The 21369-nt window shown below is 41.0% G+C and overlaps 1 protein-coding gene across 6 annotated transcripts in view; it reads left to right on the top strand.

Moving 5' to 3' along the window:
* The window catches only part of Capsl (calcyphosine like), a 73110-nt gene that overhangs the window by 30728 nt on the left and 21013 nt on the right, over nucleotides 1–21369 (top strand). For 4 of the 6 annotated variants that reach the window (XM_076916106.1, XM_076916105.1, XM_076916102.1 and 1 more), the window contains exons 1-2: nucleotides 4587–4718; nucleotides 20624–20760. In XM_076916106.1, the coding sequence (XP_076772221.1) occupies nucleotides 20624–20760 (137 nt within the window). In that variant the 5' untranslated portion in view covers nucleotides 4587–4718. Of the gene's footprint in view, nucleotides 1–4586; nucleotides 4719–17316; nucleotides 17583–20623; nucleotides 20761–21369 lie in introns of those variants that run through there. The other 2 variants (XM_076916103.1, XM_076916104.1) reach the window with 2 other exon arrangements.

The raw sequence follows: 21369 nt of genomic DNA, 5'->3' as shown, positions 1-21369 counted from the left end.
TTTAACGTGAGTATACCTTCAGCACCATAGGCACAATATTTCCAGACATCGTCATTTAAAAAATTTTCTCTTCAAGGGTTAATTTTGATCCTTTATGTATAGGGTTTTTATTTTTAGCATTTTATTAAATGTTTAGTTGAAACTCAGGTAGATAGTGTCAAGGGTATACTGACCTATGAGTATGTCCTTGAAAAAAAATATGTATGTGTATGTGTGTGCATAGGTATTGTGTGTATGTTATATGGTCTCAAGTATATTGCACAGCCCATTGGTAACACATTCTCTCTGTATCTGCCCATAAGTATATGTCTGCAGCAATGGCTGCCAGAGCCATCTGGCGCTCCCACCCCTTGACATCTACCCAGCATCTGGTGGGCTGGATTGAACACCTCCTACAAACCAGGGGGAGGAGCACACCTAAAGCTCCATGCCTTTCAACAGCTGTGGCATGTTCAGAACCTGCTGGGTGTCTTATTGTTTCTGTTGGGGTTCACTCTAGGCACCCGAGGCTGTTTAAGAAAGTGCTGAGCTTGTTGTTCAGGTCTCTGGGTGGGACATGGAAGAAAAAGAAGTTGTACTGTTAAGTTTGACCTGGGGTAGGACATTGGGAACTCTGGCTCTTTAAAGGCTTTTCCCCACCCGACATGAGGACTTTCCAGTTTTCTCTTGCCGCTTGTCTTCAGTATTTCTGTTTTTTTCATAATACGTATACAGTACACTGACTTCCTGTTGACTCCTCATTATCTGGATCCCCTGCACAAATCTTCCTTTCCCAGACATTTCTTTCCTTTGCTCCTTTCTGCCTTTCACCGTGTTCTGACAGTTTCATTCCCCTGTGAGGTGTCCTTCTTCAATTCTCATTTCTTCGATCATTTGAGATACCCCTCCTCCCCCACACATATTTAACAAGTTCTTTTTACTCCTATATTTTTCTTATCTCATAATCTCTCCTTATGGCTCAGAGTACCTGCTTGGCTCCATTGTTCTGTTCCTGTTAGTTGGGACCGGCCACTCTCAGGATATAATATAAATCATTTTGTCTGACAATGGCAACATATGAATGAAATCTTTTTTCCCTTGAGAGAAATCAGCATTAAAGTGCATGTATAATTGAAAACTTAGGAGAAAACATTTTTGATATACTCTGATATGCAAGATTTATTTCTTGATGTTTGAGAAATTAAAATAAGGAGAAAAAAAAAGAAACTACAGTTTATCCACTCTTTGGAGTAACAGCTATAGGTAAAATGGAATGAACCAAAGATTTATAACTTGGTATAGAATGAAGTTCAATGTTGTTAATTAGAAGATACATAGAGGAGCAATAAATATAGAATGCCCTATTTTTTTTATCAACATGGTAGGAGTTAAAGAACTATGACCAATGTGTGTTTATTCATAAAATATTATATAAAAGATGTACATACCAGGAAATCGTGTGAGGGTTCATTTGCAGTGTGTAGATGAGGCTATTACAATTCAGATTACACATGGCATCTGATATGCAGATGTGCTAGTACTTTATATACAAAACACATTAAAATAGAAAAAATAGTTGAATGTTTAAAATAAAATATATGTATGGAAACGAGCATACTTTTCTTCATCACTTTTATAATTATGAAAAACATAGAAATGAAAATCTATTATGACAGTTGAGAAAGTTTAATTTGGTTTTTAAATTTTCAGATTGAAGACACATATATTACAAATGACCTTGCAATTCATTATCTGTATTTCATAGTTGTATAGATTATCATTTGAGAATGAATTATCTTTGCATAGGATTAAGAAAATGAGCAAATAATTGGTAATGTTGAGAGGTTTTGTAGCTACTAAAAGGAGAATAAAAAATGGGGGCTCAAAAAGAGCAATATCGTTAATGTATGGGCTTAAGAGCTGACCAAAAATTCATAATTTTATCTGATAAAGATAGGAATAGTTCAACACAGAGGTACAGATATGAGATTTTTTAATAACCATATTTAACCTGTTTATTCTCTAGATCTGAATATATATATATATATATATATTTTTTTTTTTTTCTCTAAAAAAAAAATGTCAGCAGTCTTTTACTAGCAAGTCATGGGCCTAGGTATCATATTCCAATCTCCAAATACCATTTCCCATGAAAAGGAGCTATGATGCCTTGGAAAAGTGTGCTTTGAAGAACCCATTTCCTGCAATCCAGTCCAGAGCCTTCTGTCTACCTGACTTTATTCCACCCAAATCACATCCAACATCTAGACTCAAGCTTTCTTCTGCTCAATCTTCTCACTTCATATCAGACTCAGAAATGACCAAAGAAGTCCACATGCTGAGATCTGCTCACAAAAGGGCCAATGATATGAAAGATAAGACTTGATCTCACCAGTCAACCTATCAACTTTATAGGAATCTTGTCAATGAGAATTACCAGATGCATCCCAGGACTCAGGACAAAAAAAAAAGATTATAAACTTCATCAAAATTCAAGTTTTTTTTTTTTAATATACCACACACAAAAAAACCCAGAACAATAACATTAAGAAGAAAGAATGCAAGGAGAAGAAACACCCAAGTGAGGCCCTAGAACTCACAACTGTAAGGCTTTTCTATCAAAAAGATAAGGCAAATTTAGGACTTGAGAGTGGAAATCGATATGGAGATCAAAACACAGAAGAGGGTTCAAAATGAAATGAAGATAGAATGAAAATCACAATAACTCAATTAGAAAGCTCAAAGAAAAAGATAGCAAGTAGGAAAAAAAGTCAAGCAAAAGGTAAAATATTGGGACTCAAAGATAAAGCAGAAGATCTAGGCCAAATAAGCAAAGACCCACACTCAGACTCAGACTCAGACTCAGACTCAGACTCAGACTCAGACTCAGACTCAGACTCCCCAGGCCCAGGCCCAGGCCCAGACCCAGACCCCGAGATACCCAGACACCCAGACACCCACCCAGACACACACCCAGACACCCAGACACACCCAGACACCCAGACACCCAGACACCCAGACACACCCAGACCCAGACACCCAGACACTCAGACCCAGACCCAGACCCAGACCCAGACCCAGACCCAGACCCAGACCCAGACCCAGACCCAGACCCAGACCCAGACCCAGACCCAGACCCTTGGAAGAATAGACCTCAGAATCAGAGAAGACAGGAAGGAGACTGCCCCTGGTGGTGAAGCAGTCTTTGAGGAACTGGGAAAGAAACATGAGAGACCTCAGATGTCACCCAGTGATAAGGCGTTCCCTTTGAATAGTTTATTGCTGCAGTTAGTAGTTTAAGGGATGTTGTGTAGCCAGTTTTAAACAAGGTATGCATAGAATCCCCTAATGGGCTCAAGGAATTCTGGGGAAGAAGAGGCAGAAGGAATGTAAGAGTTGGAAAGTAGGAGGAAGGACTTCAAAGTGACACACCTTCAGTGCAAAGCACAACCGTTGTTCTGGGAGCTCAAAGAGGGCTCTGCACACTAACAGCCTGCCATGGATGGAGGAGAGATTTTGTGGGCCCTGCTCCTCAAGGCTGAACTATCTGTTGATGATATATCCTGGAATGGGAGAATGATTGATTGTCTTCAGCCATGTATCCACTGGTGACCCCATGGATGGTTACACAGCCTGCCTCAAACTAAATCGACCCAAACCCAGACCCAGAGGCATGAATCTGGAAGTGAAAAGCAAACTGAAACCCTGCCCATGTCTACACTTTCTCTTAGTTTGTTAAGTTCCACACTCTTCTGGAAGGGGACCTGGACATAGCCTATGACCCCAAGAGAGACAAAAAGAAAGTTTTGGGGCAGGTGGTTGTTAATATTGAATAAAGCTTCTCATTTGATGTTTCTGTCAAATTTCAGAAATTATACTGTTCATTTTAATGATATTAACAGTCAACTACCACAGTTGTCTGAGTAAAAATGCAAAATAGAAAGTAGACCAGCAACCTTTCTAGAAAGTTCTGTTCCTAGTTCTTTGTATGAAACCAGGATAGAGGGAGCCTGGGGGGAGGGCGGGTGTTAAGCTAGTGGATGTTACAGATTCTCAATGTAGGAAATGTAGCTTAGATAATTTCCTCCAAAGCAAACAACTAGTCTGCTTTTGATCTGGCAAACATTGCTAAGACCAAGTGTGGAACCAACGGAGAATAAAGGATAAAGTTAAAGAAGTCAAAATACCGAGGACAAAGGTATCTTCTCAGTGTGCCATTGCCTTTAATTGCTGCTGCTTGTTCCTAAGGGTTGTGTTTTCCTGGTTCCCCTGGCAATAAGCCACCAGGGAGCCAGCCTTGTACAGTCAGGGGGGGAGCAGCCTGAAGCAAGTAAGGCAATTTACCAAACATTTCCTTTTCAAACATGGGATACCAGTTTTGATGCTGCTTTAGAAACCAAACAATTGCCAATAGAACTTCCGCCTGTCATTTCTCCTAGAACAAACAGCTTGGGCTTTCACAGTCACTGGGATTTCCTAGGTAACAAGGAGTGTAAACTTGAGAAAAGGCAGAACCAGCATACGAATGACAGCGAGCTGAGCCAATCAGAGCACGAGTTTGGTTCAGTGTTCCCAGGCTTACCAATTAAAACTGAAAGCCTTGAAGGGCAGGGACAGCAAAGGAAGGCAGGTAAGAGGGAGACACAGAACCATGGGAGGAGACTAGAGTCCCCAGGTGCAGAAGTCAGAGTCCATAGTTTCAGCTTGAAGCAGCCTGAAGCTACAGATTAGCATTTCAGGTAATTAAATGCTTTTATTTATTCTATTAACTCTGTCACATTTTCATTGTTAATGATGAGGATCTATTATCTAAAAAGAAAAGTTAAAAGTCGGCAAGAGTTCATACCCTGAGGAAGCCATCCCTAGGCTGTCAGTGCATAGAGAAAACAGCTTGTCTCCAGGTGTAGACTCTTGGAATAGATGCTTAGACAAAAATCAACTTCATTTGGCAAAGGAGATAAATAACACTTTCAGAGTGGTGCCTATTTGCTGGGTTATTGGATGAGAAGTTTCTTTGATGATTTGCACTAACTATCCCGATGGCCACAGAAGAAACGGCTTAGAATTCTGTCTCCAACTCACAGAGTGATCAACAGATTTAGCATTATTCCTATTTATTCTGTGATGTAAACTTGTACTGATTATACCATATCCTGTGAATTGATGACAGATTCAGGATAAAAATTAGAATTTTTAATTTAGGTTTTTTTTGGTTATTTGAAAATTATATACATTAGTACTATATTTATTTAATACCCACCCCCCCCCACACACACTTTCTCATTTGTTCCCCTCACTCTTCAAATTCATAGTCTCTTCTTCTTTAATTCTTTCTCGTCTCCCCCCTCTCTATTTCACACACACACACACACACACACACACACACACACACACACACACACACGGCACTACATGAATTCATTTAGTGATGCCCATAAGTACAGATATTTAGGACTGACTGCTTCACGTGGGGTAAGCTTCCCAGGAACTCTTCCCTGTATTCATAGTAAACCTCAAAACATTTCACTGTGGGGGCAGTGATTTTGTGAGACTTCACCAAAGTGATTATCTAAGGATAGGTGGCATTTTTCTAGGCCAAGGAGGGAAGATGTTTCTGAAATATGACTGAACATACAAAGGAAAAAGCGATCATTATTATATCATTTTCCCCTATCCTTTCTTTCTTCAAAACTCTCTCCATATATTTCTCCTTGATTACAAATTCATGGCTTTTATTTTCTGTTGATTGCTGTTATGTCTGTGTTCTTCTGGCTGTCCCCTCTTCTGCAATGATCTCTGAGCCTTGGGTGCAGGAGTTGTGTTATAGATACATCCACTGGGATGGTGCATTTTGGGTGTTTGTTTTTTTCTGTTTGTTGCAAAGAAGAGTTTCCTTCATGAGGCATGAGGACTATGCTTACTTGTGGGTATAAGGACAAATATTTAGAGTGTTGTTAGAGATGACGCAGGTTTCGTAAAGTGGTGGTTGTAGGTTCTCTTCCAAGATCCATTACTTCACGAGACCTGGATAGTTGGTTAGGCTTTCAGTATTAGGAATGATTCTCCTATTGTTGAAGAGGCAGTTCTTCAATTAGAGAGTGGTTGGTTCCCGCCAAGGTGTGAATGCCACTACCGTGGTGCTTACTGGCTTGCTCATCATGGTTTGCTCAGTCTGCTTTCTTATAGAATTCAGGACCATCAGCCCAGGGATGGTATCAGATAGTGGGACATTCTTGGACCCACCAGTGGTATAAATAATGATACAGAGGCTTTTTAATATTTTAAAGCTTAGAACTTCTAGCTAGGGCACTCTCCCAGGCAGCTATATCGCTTAACCCAGCTAATCCTGGTACTATGTTCCACCATTTGGCTCTGCATCTCTACTCAGATCTGGACAGTCTGTTCACCTCCTTGTCTTCGGGTGAATCTCTTGCATCTCATTTCTTCTCCCAGCATCTCTCTCACTCTCTCTCTCTCTCTCTCTCTCTCTCTCTCTCTCTCTCTCAGAAGTTTTACAACCCCTCCCCCCAATTTCCTGCCCAGCTACTGGCCAGCAGATCTTTATTAAAGCCAATCAGATACAATTATAGATTGCCTCTAGGCTACTGAGGAAGAATGAATATTTACAAAATATGAGACTGGTAATGGGCCACGGAATGACAGACATAGCAAGATTCTGCCAGCATTTACTTCTCTGCCTGTACAGAATTAACAGCCAAATATACAGAGACACACATTCATACAACAAATCCCAACAGTACCATCTACAATGGGCTGCTCCCCTCCCATTAATCTCTAATTAAGAAAATGTCCTATTGCTGGATTTTATGAGGTACTTCCTCAATTGAGGGTCCCTCCTATTAGATGACTCAAGTTGATATAAAACTAGCCAGGACAGACTACCTGTCTGTTTTGGTGCCAGCTCCACATTGACTTATTAGGATGGTTCTGTAATTATCTTGAGATCTGGAATGGTAATCCCTCCAACATTGCTCTTTTCTGCTCTGACTTGTTTTTGCTATCCAGGCTCTTTTTGTGGTTGTGAATTTTAGGGTTTTTTCCCCCATTTCTGTGATGAATGTGTCGGGCACTTTGATTTGGAGTTCATTGGTGAGATGATTTTTTTTTTCTTTACAATTTTAATTCTATTGTCTTCCGTTTTCTTTTTCTCGGAGGTTTAAAATTTTCATGCAAAGGTCCTTGATTAGCTTTATTCCAAGACATCTTATTTTCCTTCCTTGATGCTACTGTGAAAGGATTATGTCCATGATCCCCTTTCTCTATGTTTGTTGATAGTATAATGAAAACAAGCAAGATCCTGCCTGTACAGAAGCAGGTGGAGGGTCAGGTTTGGTGCATGAGCTTCGCATGTTCTTGGGTAGAGGCTATTTTTGGTTATGTATGAATCCAAAGTATCTTGTGGGTGTGACTCCCTTGGGAAATGTCTCCTCTGTAGCTACAATTTGAGATGTCAGGAGGAAGGCCAATCTCCTCCAGAAGCCTATGGCCTTACCTGATTTGCTAGGCATGCTTCGTTCAAATTTTTGTCCTAGATTTTATATATTAATATTCTGTGGAGATTATAAGGGCTCTTTGTTGAGTATAGTTAAAGTCTTGTCTTACTTTTAAATCCTTGTACACTCATTTTCTTATTTTGTAAAATAAGGGTTAACTATGTTTCTGCTACTTTATGTAATTGTAAATTGAAAAAGCTAAGATTTAACATCAGGATCTTCTTTATACTATAACCCCCCCTCTCCTCCTCCTCTTCCTCCTCTTCTTCTTCCTCCTCCTCCTCTTCCTCCTCTTCTTCCTCCTCCTCTTCCTCCTCCTCCTCTTCCTCCTCTTCTTCTTCCTCCTCCTCCTCTTCCTCCTCTTCTTCCTCCTCCTCTTCCTCCTCTTCTTCTTCCTCCTCCTCCTTCTTCCTTCTCCTCTTCCTCCTCTTCTTCTTCTTCCTCCTCTTCCTCTTCTTCTTCCTCTTCCTCCCCTTCTCCTCCTCCTCCTTCCCCTTCCCCTTCCTCTCCTTCTCGTTCTTCTTCTCCTCCTCCTCTTCCTTCTACTTCCTCCTTCATTTTCTCTTCCTCTTTTTCAATTAATTTGTTTTAGTTGGGGGCATGATGGGTGTCTTGTCATGCTTGAGGAATACAAACAAACAAACAAACAAACAAACAAACAAAGAAAAACACTTGCTAGCGCTGTCTTTTTTTTTTTTTTTTTTTTTTCCCTGTGTGGGTCCCAGGTTAAACTCAGGTTACCAGTCTTGGTGGCAAGCAGCTTTACCCATATAGCCACCTCACTGGCTTCAGATGAAAAACAAAACAAACAAACCAACCAAACAAACCAAAAGAACAACTCTGTTTCAAATAGACTGGTTGTAAATTATCTGAAAAACATAGTTCAGTCGATAGCAGGTGACCTTGATATAGTTTATGTGCTAAATAATCTTTCCTGTTGCTCTTATTTTTATCTTTTACAAATTGTTTTTTTATAAACCCAACAATAAACACTCCGGGTTTTGTGACATAAAGTCTTGGATGCAATTCTTTATCTTTTAGGCACAGCAGGAAGGTAGACACAGGTCCTGTATAAACACATCTGTGCACTGCTTTCCAATAAATCCTTAGTTACAGAAGCAGGTGGAGGGGCAGATTTGGTGATGAGGCTTGTATGTTCTTGGGTAGAGGCTATTTTTTATTATGTTTGTATGAACCCAGAGTATCTTGTTATGGGTCTATCAGAAATTTACTGTGACCATGAATACATTTTAACAAATAAAAGGCTTTATCAAATACTGGGCAAGACTGTGGATACTGTCCGGGAGCATGCTAGAAACTGAGAGTATAGCCCTGACATGTTGTTAGTGCAGGGTTTATAAAGGAAAAAACAGACACAGACACACAAAGTTACAAGGCTTTTGTGAGTCAAATTAGCTCATATCCTACAGTGCTTAACTTTTACAACAGACATTCTACAGATGCCTCAGTTATCTCCAGCAAGCAAACAGTAGTTACAATAGCAAAACATAACAGTTAGTTCCCGGGGCCCATTGTCTTGCAAGAACAATAGAGGTAGTAAAATTTATGACAATGGGCAGTTTCTTAAGATTAGCTCAACTATTCTGGGGAAGTCATCTATCTTATATCAGTTCATTGACAGGGTACCTTTCACAAACCCTCAGCTTACAAGCTGAAGCCGATTTCTCGTGGATTCTTGAAGTACAAATCGTGAACATATTATTCACTATCACAATCTCAGCTTCGAAACCTTTAACAGCATATGGTTTGAAGAAACAGTGGTTGGAAGGTATGACGTCATTGCTGTGGTAAATTCTGAATTTAGTCTTCTCCATGTAGGTCCTCTACATGCCTGTACAAACCTCAGATTACAGATCAGTGGTTCTGACCTTTCTAATGCTGTGACCATTTAATACAGTTCCTCATGTTGTGGTGACACTCAACCATAAAATTATTTCGTTGCTACTTCATAATTGTAATTTTTCTACTGTTATGAATAGTAATATGAATATCTGCTATACAGAAGATCGAATATGTGACCCTCTAGGGGGTCGTGACCCACAGGTTGAGAACCACTGCAGTAGTCAGTGTTGAGGAATGAGCTGTTATAGAGATGCAATAGTCTAACTTCCTCAAATAGCTGCTTCTTCTGCTAGCAGTCGCAAAAACTGTAGGCTGCCAGTTCAATCCCAAGACTCTTTTGTATGAACAGAAACTTAGGGGTCAGGGTTGGAATAGAGTCCTCAGCCCCAAATCAGGGTTTTTAGTCTCCTTTTCAGGAGTGACCCATAATATTTCCATAGTAGAAGTAGAATTGATTTTCTGAAAGGCACTTAATGAGGGATCTGGCTTAGACGGGCATTGTCTCTTGATGTTTCCTGATTCTTGGAGTGTGGATGTACTGACTGGTGTTGCTTCTGCTACTATGGACTTTTAGAAACCTTTGAGTATAAAAGTAACTAGTATCTTGGGACTACATTGACTGGAGAGACTGCTTCCAGATTTTTTTTTTTTACATTGAAGGAGATCAAAGTCTTACTCTCAGCTATGAATAGTGGTTATGCCAGCAATCCATCCAGATATACCGGTCTCACCAATGTTGTACTAGGACACTAGATCTCTATCTACTAATAATTTTCCATTTTCTGGAAGTATCAATTAAAGATACCAAAAGACTCATAAGCTATGTGGATGTCTACATATTGAATTTATATAAACAAATGATTCCCAGAGAAACACTGTACCAGATTACACAAGTGACTTAGTGTTTTGGGTGAGTAATGGCTACAAAGGTATAAATGCTAACTGGGATTGTGGCTCTTCCTGCATTTGAAAATGTTGAGAAAAATCTTTGTCCTTGAAGTGAATTAGAGACCACTGCCTGAGATCAAGTCTTTATCGTTCTGGAAAAATGTCGCTTGCTCGTTCACATTAGCATGCTATTGAAACCAGGGAGTCTGGAAACATTCATTTCATCTTTCCTTTTTCTAGACTTTATTGATCTGTTTACTGTCTTGTGTACAAATCTGGCTAGATCTATGCTCATTTTGGTTAAAAGCTACATATATTCTCACTTTAAGAGTTTTCATCTGGCAGGTTGATTAGATTCAGAATAGGCTGCGAGTTATGTTCTGATCAAAACCCCAGAGACTCAAAGCCAGTCCAGGAGGAGAGAGAGATGACAGAGGAACAACAATGAAGATGATCTTAGGCTTCCTCAACACTGCCTGGCAGTCCCAAAAGAGCTCATCGTGACAGAATCTGAATGTAATCTCTGTGTTTGAGTCTGGATGTTCACTGTGCATGTAAGTCACAGGAGCCCTCAAATGGCATGCTGAGCAGATTTCTCTCTCTTCCATGGTCAAAAAAAGCCTTAAAGAGGCTGATATGTAACAAATAACATTAAGTTGGGAGAAGAGGTTTATAATGGAGCGGTACTCCCCTCCACCTTCCTACCCCTACTGCAGCCTAATTCTTAGAGGGAAAAGTTTATCCTAATAGTCTGTATAGTTGTTTTACCCAGATCGAAATCAATATCTAAATCAATTAGAATCAATAAATAAAGTCACCATGGGAATAAGTGTTTGCCAGTTATGTCAAACAAGAATGTTTTAGGTGCAAACGTCAAAAGACCTGACCATCAACGGACTAAACACGCAATACAAATCGTGCAACAGTACCCTGGAGTCAGGTGAAACAGCTTTATGATATTAGTGTTCTAAGGTGTTATAGCTATGAGCCCCTATCTCTCCCTCAGGAATATGCAGAGGCTTCTATGGTCAGACATCATAACCTAAATCAAGACAGAAGTGAGGCAAAACAGATAGAAGATATATTCCAGACTCTTCCACAGTCTCATTTAGATCTCATTGGCTAGAATTTGTTCCCAAGGCCATCAGTTGGAAAATACAGTATATGAGAGTAAGAGGGGCATGGAGTGACAGTGAATTAGTTTCTGGTGTCAACAAAATCAGCTGTAGTTCAAACTCAAGAGTTGAAACTTTCCCTAAGAATGCAAAGGTCATTGAGTACTTCCTACATTGCTACTGGGTAGCACAGACTAGATATCCAATAAGCATGTTGAAAGCACGATGAAGACCAGAATGAGACAAGGGAGGTGCATGGCTCAAGAGTTAAGGAGATACATAATCATCATCTCTATTCTTTTTTTGTTTTGTTTTGTTTTGTTTTTGAGACAAATATTAAGAATATCTCTATTCTTAATGGTGGACAAATGTAGGGCTAAATTTTGTGGTCTTGAAAATAGAGTCACTCCTCACATTTTGTGTTCCAGGCCCTATGTGCTCTTTAAACATTGTCCCATGTCCTTGCGTTAGGAGTCCTAAGGCCAGTTGAATGAATTTTTTAAAAAGGAAGTCATGAAGTAGATATTTTATCATGATAATTGTGCCGGCTGGTTTTGTGTCCAGTTAACACAAACTTGAATCCTTTTAGAAGAAGGATGCTCTGTTGAGAAATTGCACTCACTTGATTGTCCTGTGAGCAAGGCCTTAGTGATTGATGATTGATGTGGAAGGGACAAAATATCTGTGGGCAGTGCTACCCTTGGGCTGGTGTTCCTAGGTGCTATATGAAAGTAGGCTGAGTAAGCCATGAGAAACAAGCCAGGAAGCAGCACTCCTCTATGTCTTCTGCATGAGTTCCTGCCTCCAGGTTCCTGCTCTGTCTTAATTTCTTCCCTGACTTCCTTCAGTGACAGGCTAAGCTGTGGATGAAAATAAACTGTTCCCCATTGCGTTGGCCATGGTGTTTTCTTACAGCCATAGAGACCATAAAACAATGATAACTTAAGAAGTAGTTTTCAAATATGTTCTATCACAAACATAAAGAGTAGTACTTAATTTTTACCTCAGTATTAATAGAAAGAATAAAGAATAGACTTCTGAAGAATACAGGGTTCATGGCATTGCATTGAAAGAACAGAGAGGGTTTCACCAGCCACTAAACTTTAGTGCCTTGCTCTTGGCCTTCCATCCTCTAGAACTCTAGGAAATAAATTTATTTTTTTAAATAAATTATCTAGTTTGTGGTATTTTATTAGGAAAGAGTGAAGGAGAAGAGAGAGGATTAGACCAGAAGCATATTTAAGGGACCCTATAGAATAGGATTTAGAGCAAGCATTGGGTCTAGACAGTCAGAAGGAGAGATGCCTTTAAGATGTTATCTCTGACCTTGGCTTGAGCCATTTGCTAAACCTGAAACCCTATCAGAATGACTGAAAAGATAAACTTGTACTGAGAAGCCAGCCTACCGGCATGTGACATAAATATTCAGGCTGTAGACACCCAGCTAAAGCCCCCTATCATGCTAATGTAGCAATGGGAAGTGGAAAACATCCAGAAAACAGCCCATTTCCACAAGTCTCAGATGGCACAAGAAACCCAGAGGTCCACCTGCCAGGTGCCTCCCCACAGCGGAAGCCACTGTGATATGCAAGTATGTAGTGGGGAGATGGGAGATGTACTGGCTAGTTTTGTGTGTCAACTTGACACAACCTGGAGTTATCACAGAGAAAGGAGCCTCCCTTGAGATCCAGCTGTAAGGCATTTTCTCAATTAGTGATCAAGAATGGGAGGGCCATTGTGAATGTGCCATTCCTGGGCTGGTAGTCCTGGGTTCTACAAGAAAGCAAACTGAGCAAGCCAGGGAAGCAAGCCAGTAAGTAACATCCCTCCATGGCCTCTGCATCAGCTCCTGCTTCCTGATCTGCTTGAGTTCCAGTCCTAACTTCCTTTGGTGATGAACAGCAATGTGGAAGTGTAAGCTGAATAAACCCTTTCCTCCCCAACTTGCTTCTTGGGCATGATGTTTCGTGCAAGAATAGAAACCTTGACTAAGACAGGAAAGAATGAGAAGCAGTTTGAGCATAATAAAGAGAAGCAGAACTGGAGACTTTAGGGTGGAGAAGAATAGTCTGATTTGAATAGGTGGCCCTGCCACCAGAGGCCATGGTGAAGTCCCAGCCTGTGCTGCCACTGAGAGCTATGTCTGGGTTCATGGCCATGCAGCAGCAGGGATCTGCATAGAAGTCTGTGGCTCACGTTATCACTGAAGACCATGCAGATGATCCTGGTCTGGGCTGCCTCCTGGGATCATGTTGATGTCCAAGGACTGTGCAGACTGGCCTTGCTCCTCACTGACTGGGGCACTCTGGAGAAATGGTGTGAGTAAGCTGGCCAAGAGGTCATGAAAGTGGAAGATCTGGCTCTGCCCCTTGCTAGCTAAGGCACTGGGCAAGCTACACAGGGTAGTGCAGGAAAGCTCACCTTCATGTGTTGGTATAGATGCAAAACTGCAGGTTCTTCATGACACAGGGCAATAACAGAATGTCTGAGAGAAATCCAGGTGAAGATCCAGTATTGATGGCATAGCTGAAGCCAGAGGCCTCGAAGGACAATGACTCATTGCAATGAATATTTGCAAGTAAAGAAGTATAGACAAAATAGTATACTGTGGGATACACTGTGACATACTACACAATGAGGTTTTTGTATTTTTTTCTTGTGGAGGGATTGCAAGGGCAGAGGGCAGATACAAAAAATTGGGGAGGTGAGTGGAATTGGGGTGCATGATGAAAAACTCATGAAGAATCAAGAAAATGTTAAAACAAAACAAAACAAAACAAAACAAAACAAAACAAAACAAATCTGTACTTGAAATGGATGTGAAAGCAACAAAAGTCATGGTCAAGTTCTGTAAGATTCTGGTGACCAGAGCCTTTGTTTACCGGAGACCCCCTGAGTGAACCACACGGTTCTTGAAAAAAGCAAGAGAAATTTCTAATGCTCGGGCTATCCTGCATCCCAAAAGGAGAAGTGACCCCATGCCACTCATTCATTGAATTTTTATACAGTCCTTTAGGGCAGCAGTCATTAGGCATAATTCAATTGGCAGCACAGTGTGACATTTTAAACTGATTGGTCTTTAGGGAATGAGGCATAAGGACCTCCCTTGTCTGTGCATGACCAATGTTCATGTGCTCTGGGCCATGTGCCCCCCTCTCAGGTCAGTCCCCACCCCTTGTGGTCTGAGGAATGTTAATTAGCTTCTCCCTTCTGGAGGGGAGGAGTGCCAAAGCATTCTATGACCTTTCTTTTCCAGGAGGGGAGGGGTCTGGTGGAATTTTCCTCCTCATTTCCTCAGGATGAAGTCTGTGTTAACAGAGTTAGGAAAGGAACTGGAGTAGAAGGCCAGCTTGCTTTCCTCTTTCAAATCACCGAAAGTCCTTCTATCTTAATTAGTAGCCACCTGCTTTTTTTGTAGACTGCTTTCTACTCTGCTCTTTGCACACAGAGCAATGTTTGAAAGCTGCCGAATTATTACAGCTCTATGTCTTTTGCTTTTGCAATAGTCTAATGTGATGGAGTGGATACTTAACAGTTACAGAAATGCCTAAAACGGCACTTACAAGGCTGGGCTCACGAGACTGCCACCCAGTAGGGTGGTTTTCTTGTAGTACACATTCCCGACACTAGACACTAGGGGACAAAGGAAGACCACAGAAACCAAATGACCAAGCCCATCACTGTGGTACACACCCCTGTTGGCCAGGAGAGCAGGCATTTTTTCCTCCTGGTATATTCCTGGTTGCACGCCCCTGTGTGTCCTCTGCTCAGTTATAAGTCTGTCCTATACCCTCTGCATCTTCACAGACTGACTCCTTTCTTTTAATTTTATTTGAGAAGGCCCACCCTGCTTCAGTTCCCTTGACCTCTTGTTAGGGAAACCAAAGGCAGGGTTTCATTTTTGAGAATACAGAAAGATGTCTTTTTGGAGTTAGTAATAAGGGTGACTACATCTACTACTGTGTTTACAGGTTCTTTGTAGAGGAGAGAAGGAGAGAAGGATGTCAAGGATCAGCCTAGGCTTGGAGAAGGGTTCTGAGGAAGGGTGTCTGAGAGATGCAAAACAAACTGCCAGAAGTCAAACTTCTGGGTCGAAGCTCACAGCCTACGCTCTGCTAGAGATGGCTTTCCAGCTTGCTTTCTCTCTGTTTTGATCTCTAGACAGCTCTCTATGTTCTGCTTGAGACAGTTCTCTCTTGAAATTCTAAAAAAAAAAAAAATTTCTCTTGATAGCTCATCTCTTGCAGATTAGAAGCCCAGTCTTTTATTTTACATATCTGTCCAGTCATTTACTTCAGGTTCTCCTTGATTATCCTATGAATCAGCATTCTGTGACCCAGCCCCTTCATTCTTAGGAGACTGCAAGCACTTTTTAAAAAATACATTGCAAAAGAATTCAGAGAGCTGCCTGCTTTTGTAAACTTAGCTGGGTGAGACTTTGTCCTGAAATTCCCGTCTACTATACCTGAGCCTAAATTAGCTCTGACCAAGGCTGACCTTGAACTCAGGAATCTTCCTGCATTTGTATCTGCCTGACTTTGTATCTTTCTGACAAGCTGGTTCATAGTGTAGCTGCCTCTGTTCCTTTAGATCTGTGAAGCCCTTGATATTGTTGGACTTAATGATCTAAAACCAGGCAACACTCTCCCCCAGAGACACTCACAGATGTGGGACTCGCTGCAATAACATGAGGTTTATTAATAAATTGATAAATTGATAAAAAAAAAAAAACCCAGTGCACTGGGGTTACCTTGTATGCCAGCAAGAATAACCCTGAATTACAGCTGAGGGCAGCTTATATACTGTTTTTACAAAATTTATGAGGGCAGTTATACAATTACTTCTTAAACATTAACCATAAAGGCCAAACTCCAACAGCTGTTCTCAGGCTCGGTTTCTGTCCTCAGGCTAAGTAACTCAAATTTACACCTTATCTTTTTACAACAAAAAAATATCAGCTTAAGTAGCTTCTGCTTACCCAGGTTTTACTGTGTTAAGGGCTCATAAACTCCTTTCTTGGGTCTTTCTTCCTGGAATGTTTGTTTGAGTCTTTAGAATGTGCTTCTCCTGGGATGTGTCCCTGGGGGAAGTTAATGTTTGAGTTTAAAACAGAAATAGAAGCTTTTTATTAATTTTAAGTTTCTACAATATAATGTATATTGCATCCTTATATTTTTGCATAATTGAGAAGGTCCCAGCATTTACAATTTTACGTTAGCCACACCTTGGTCTTCTGGACTCATACTGTCTCTAATTATCATGAAGTCATTAACAGGGGAGGACATTCCTTGGAGGGATGTGAAAATATGTACAATAGTGTACAAACAAGCCTTGTGCTCTTGGCAGTCATCGATACATGTGGAGGCCCTGTCTATTGGCCCTATCCCTGGGGCAGGAACAATGTCATTCTGTCCTCACTTAAGACCATGTGGACCCGCAGAGAGAGGGAGAGGGGAGGGAGGGATAATTCAGTTTGCAGCTACCAGGTAGCAATAAAGACGACCCAATGGAGTGGAGAAGTGCAGGTGGGGCCTGCACTTAGTGAATCTTTATTTCCTATGGGTCAGTCTAAACAGAACCTTTAAGAAGAAAGGAAAGAAGGAAGGAAGGAAGAAAGAAAGAAAAAGATGAATGCAGAACAGACTTGATAAATCTGTGTGAGAACAGTTTGAAGAAGAAAAACTAATAAGAATCATAAACTTTAAATAAAAGAATCTGAGGTTATAGAAAAAGTTGCATGTCTGTTTTCATAAGAAGGAAAATAGTAAAGATAAAAGAAAGACACACTTGTCTCTGTCTCATCTATCTATCTATCTATCTATCTATCTATCTATCTATCTATCTATCTATCTATCATCTACCATCCATCCATTTATCCATGTCCATCTGTCTATCTCTCTGTATGTTTAAAAACTTCCTTATGATACATATCACTCTTTTCTCTTTTCACACTATAGTCAAAATAGATTTATCTTTATTGTGAAAAAAAGAAAGGAAAAAGAAATGTTCTCAGAAGCAGGTCCCTGCGTTTGCAACTTTCCACATCTCATCTGACAAGATTGCTGGAAGTCGAGGCTGAGAACTCTGTCAAGGGCAGCCAGCTGTTCAAAAGAATGCTGGATCAAGCCAGCCTGCTCCAGACCAGTGGACCAGTCTCCTTTGAGGCTGGCTACTCCATTCAACCTCTGTCCCAGATCTCCCAGTCACTGCCTCCTGCTGTTCTGTGAGTGTCTCCTTCACTTGATATTGTGGGTGTGGGGAGGGAGAAGCAGAGGCAACCAAGAGCTTTGGAGCCCTAGTCCCCCCTTCCCCTCAAAACCCAAGTTCAGTCATCTGCCATTTTAAATGCATCTATTACTGTCCACAGGGTCCAGGCAGCACATCGGATGCACCAGGCTCATCCTGGCCATGCAGCCCATCTTCTGTACCTTCTCTACACTGTACCCACAGGATCCTCTACATCACGTTTTTTTGTTTTTTTGTTTTTTTTTTTTGTTTTGTTTTGTTTTTTTCCTTTTTGTAAGCATTGTGGTCCACCTTCATCCCTCATTCTCGTTCTAAGCTCTTTTTGATTGGATGTCAGTTACCTGACTGGTTTTACTCTCCCCCACATCTCTCCTTCCAACACTTCCTTTCCATCTCCACCAGCCCTCCATGGTTCAGCAGTTAAGACCACTTGCTGCACTTCCAGAAGACCCAAGATCTCAACACTCATATTACACAGCTCACACCTGTCCATGACCAGATTCATAGCATCCAGTTCTCTCTTCTGTCCTCCTTGTATACCCTTACACATGTGACATACATGTACATAGACACACACATACAAAGGAAATGAAAATAAAAATTGGCCTACTCGTGTTATTTACTCATCTGCTTTGGTCAGAGCGTGTATATGATAGTCATCTAAGATATATACTGCTCTGCTTGTCAGACCCTCACTGTTGTAACCTTGAAAATTTTTGCCTTCCATTATGAGTAAAATGTAGGCATCATTTCCTTTCTGGTGTCTCAGAAAGTCCCCATGCTGAGCTGTGATAGCCACGCCCTTCTTGTTGACATGAACTGTAGCTCAGTAATGGACCTACATGGGTTTTCCAGGCTCTGCAGGCCGTCTGTGTCCTCAGTTGCCCCAAACCTAGCAAACTGGGCAGAGGGAATGAATCTCTCAGACATTTGTTGAAGGAATGGACTGAACTGTACCTCTAATATGGGAACTGTACATATGATGAGCCAACACATGGTGGTGCTGTGGCCACATGCATCAGGAAGGACCTCCTTTTAGGCCCAGGCCAACCTGACAAATTATATTGTTGTGCTCAAAGAGTCAGAAGGGGGTCTTTTGGATTTAGAAACACTTTAATGAGGGCTGTGATGTCAGTGACAGCATGATATCTTATCCAGAGGCTGCATGTGTCATTGAAACCTCAGATCTCTTATGTGTTGCCCTTCATTATCAGAAATACTATTCTATCCTGTCTTTTCCTCAAACCCAGGTCCTGAAAACTTTCTTTTGTCCTGTTCTGCTTTAATATTAGGCCTCAAATTAAGAGTCTATGCTATTCAAGAGATTGGTTCTTTCAGGTGCCCCTCCTACCTTCTGTCCTGACATGGTACATTAAAAAAGGATACAACATAGTAAATATTGGATGTTTGTTGATGAGTTGAGGGGCTAACTTATAGAGAAGGATGCTTAATATGGGCATTTCAAACACATGCTTGGCTATAATTTCCTTCCTGAAGTTATCAAGTCATCCTCGGAGATATCAGCCTACATCAGCCTTGGTAGAACCAGTCTCAGAAGGCAGAAGTGGGTAGAGTCCCAATTCCCAGTATCTGGTTTTCCCAAACTCTGTTTTTATTTTGCATAAGAAAGTGCCAACAAAATTTACTTTGAATTTCTTACATATTGTTACATATGGTGGAAGAGAAAGAGTCCTGCTAGGATTCAAAATCCCAATGTCTTCTGTTTGAGGGGACTTGCAGGAAAGTTATTTTACCAATCTAAACTTTGGTTCCTGCTCTGGTTTTAATGTGCACTCGCCATTCATGTGTTAGAAGCTTAATTCTAAAGTTCATATGCTAATGGCACTTTCGAGTAGAACCTCTAAGATAAAATTAAACTTAATGGAGGTCCACAAGTGGAATCTCCATAATGGCTAGAGTATGGCTTGACAGAAGAGAAAGGGGCCCTGAGCTAAGATGCTTCTGCTATGGTATGTGATGCCTTCTGTGTCATGATGAAGTAAAAAGTCCCTCATTAGATGCTGAGCAGATCCTGGTGCTGTGTGCTCTCTGGTCTCTACTGTCATAAGCAGTAGATAATGGAGACTTTGCTAAACTCGTATTCATCAGGAATGGTTTAAAGAGGCAAGACCAAAGGCCAGGTCGCTAGGCTTTTGGTCTTGTGCTTTTTTCATGGAAGCAAAAGCTCTGAAAACTAACTCTGGGCTGCCTAGATTAACTTCTTCTATTTCTGAATATTTTATTACACAAACACAAACAAATAGACAAAGTTATGTGTGTGTGTGTGTATGTGTGTGTGTATGTGTGTGTGTGTGTGTGTGTGACAGAGAGAGAGAGAGAGAGAGAGAGAGAGAGAGAGAATTGGTTTGAGAGTATTAACCTACTAAAGGGAGTCTATGAGTTACTGTTAAGCATCATTAATACTCATATTGAGTTCAGTGAAAACAGAAGCAACAGAAGTTAGCATTTAATCCAAGTTGGAGAATGTTAAATGGGGAGTCAAAGGCATATGGGGCATTATAAATAAAAAGAGTATATAGCACAAACAATTTGTTCAAACAAGGGAACGCTGAGAAATTAACTATTAGATAATGGTCCAGGATAAATGGCTTCTGGTACTTCCATGTCTACATACATCCTGCTTTGTTTAAATTTAGCATTGTTAGCAGCCTTTGAACTCTTTCTTATGTCCCTTTCCCTGGGCCCTTTCCCTTCTTTATAAGGACTTGTTTGTATGGTGGGAGGAAGGCTTTGGAAGGATCAAAGCATATTGGTAAATGGCTGTGCACTTAAGTTATTGTCCACAGGGAAGGAAGCAGGTGTCTTTGAAACGTGATAAGTTGCAAATATGCCACGTGCACAATAGGCATAGTCAAAAATGGCAAATTCTGTGATGTTTGAGACTAGACCCTGGAGGCCAGTAGACAGAAAGCTGTAAAGTTTCTTTTGTCAACTGCCTAGCCAGAGGTAGGCAGTAGGGTGTAAATGCCACTAACATGCTTTGGGTTCTCCTCTCAGATGGCAGGGACAGCACGCCATGACCGAGAGATGGCAATCCAATCCAAGAAAAAGCTCTCCACAGCCACTGATCCTATTGAAAGATTGAGATTACAGTGCCTGGCCAGGGGTTCTGCAGGCATCAAAGGACTTGGCAGGTAGGATGGTGTCTTTGTTATATATTTCTATTGCAGTTAAAAAAAAAACATGATGTAAGTAACATTTGTTACTTAGGCAACTTATGCAAGAAAACATTTAGTTTGGCTCTCGTGGTTCTAGAGGGTTCATGTCAATGACCATCACAGCAAGGAACATGGCAACAGGCAAGCAGGTATGTATGGCACTAGAGTAGTAGATGAAAACTCACACCTTGATCCACAAACAGGAAGGAGGGAGGGAAGGAAGGAGGGAGGAGAGAGAGAAAGATGAGGACCAGATTCAAAGGTGTGCATTTAAGGGAGCCACTCTCTTTCAAACACCCACAGTTGAGGATACAAGGAATATCTTAGTAAGTAGAAAACTCTGAAATGGCTTGGAAAGCCTTACACTGTTGTTGTGACATTGGACAAATCATTTCTTCTTAAGGCCTCAGTTTCTCAGGTATGAAATGCATTGTTTGAGAGAACTGATATCTGAGTCCTCGTGAAATGTTTCTTAACCCCAAACTCAGCAAAGCATTTGTCTTTTCCAAGGAAGGGATGCTCCCGGGACAATGGGGATAAAAGAAAGCACAAGTAGGGTAATGGGTGCTTGGAAGACTATGGAGA

The sequence above is a fragment of the Arvicanthis niloticus genome, chromosome 19 (genome assembly GCF_011762505.2).
Source record: "Arvicanthis niloticus isolate mArvNil1 chromosome 19, mArvNil1.pat.X, whole genome shotgun sequence".
In the NCBI taxonomy this organism is placed as follows: Eukaryota; Metazoa; Chordata; class Mammalia; order Rodentia; family Muridae; genus Arvicanthis; species Arvicanthis niloticus.
The sequence above is the reverse complement of the archived record's forward strand: the minus strand, read 5'-3'. Positions and strand labels throughout refer to the sequence as shown.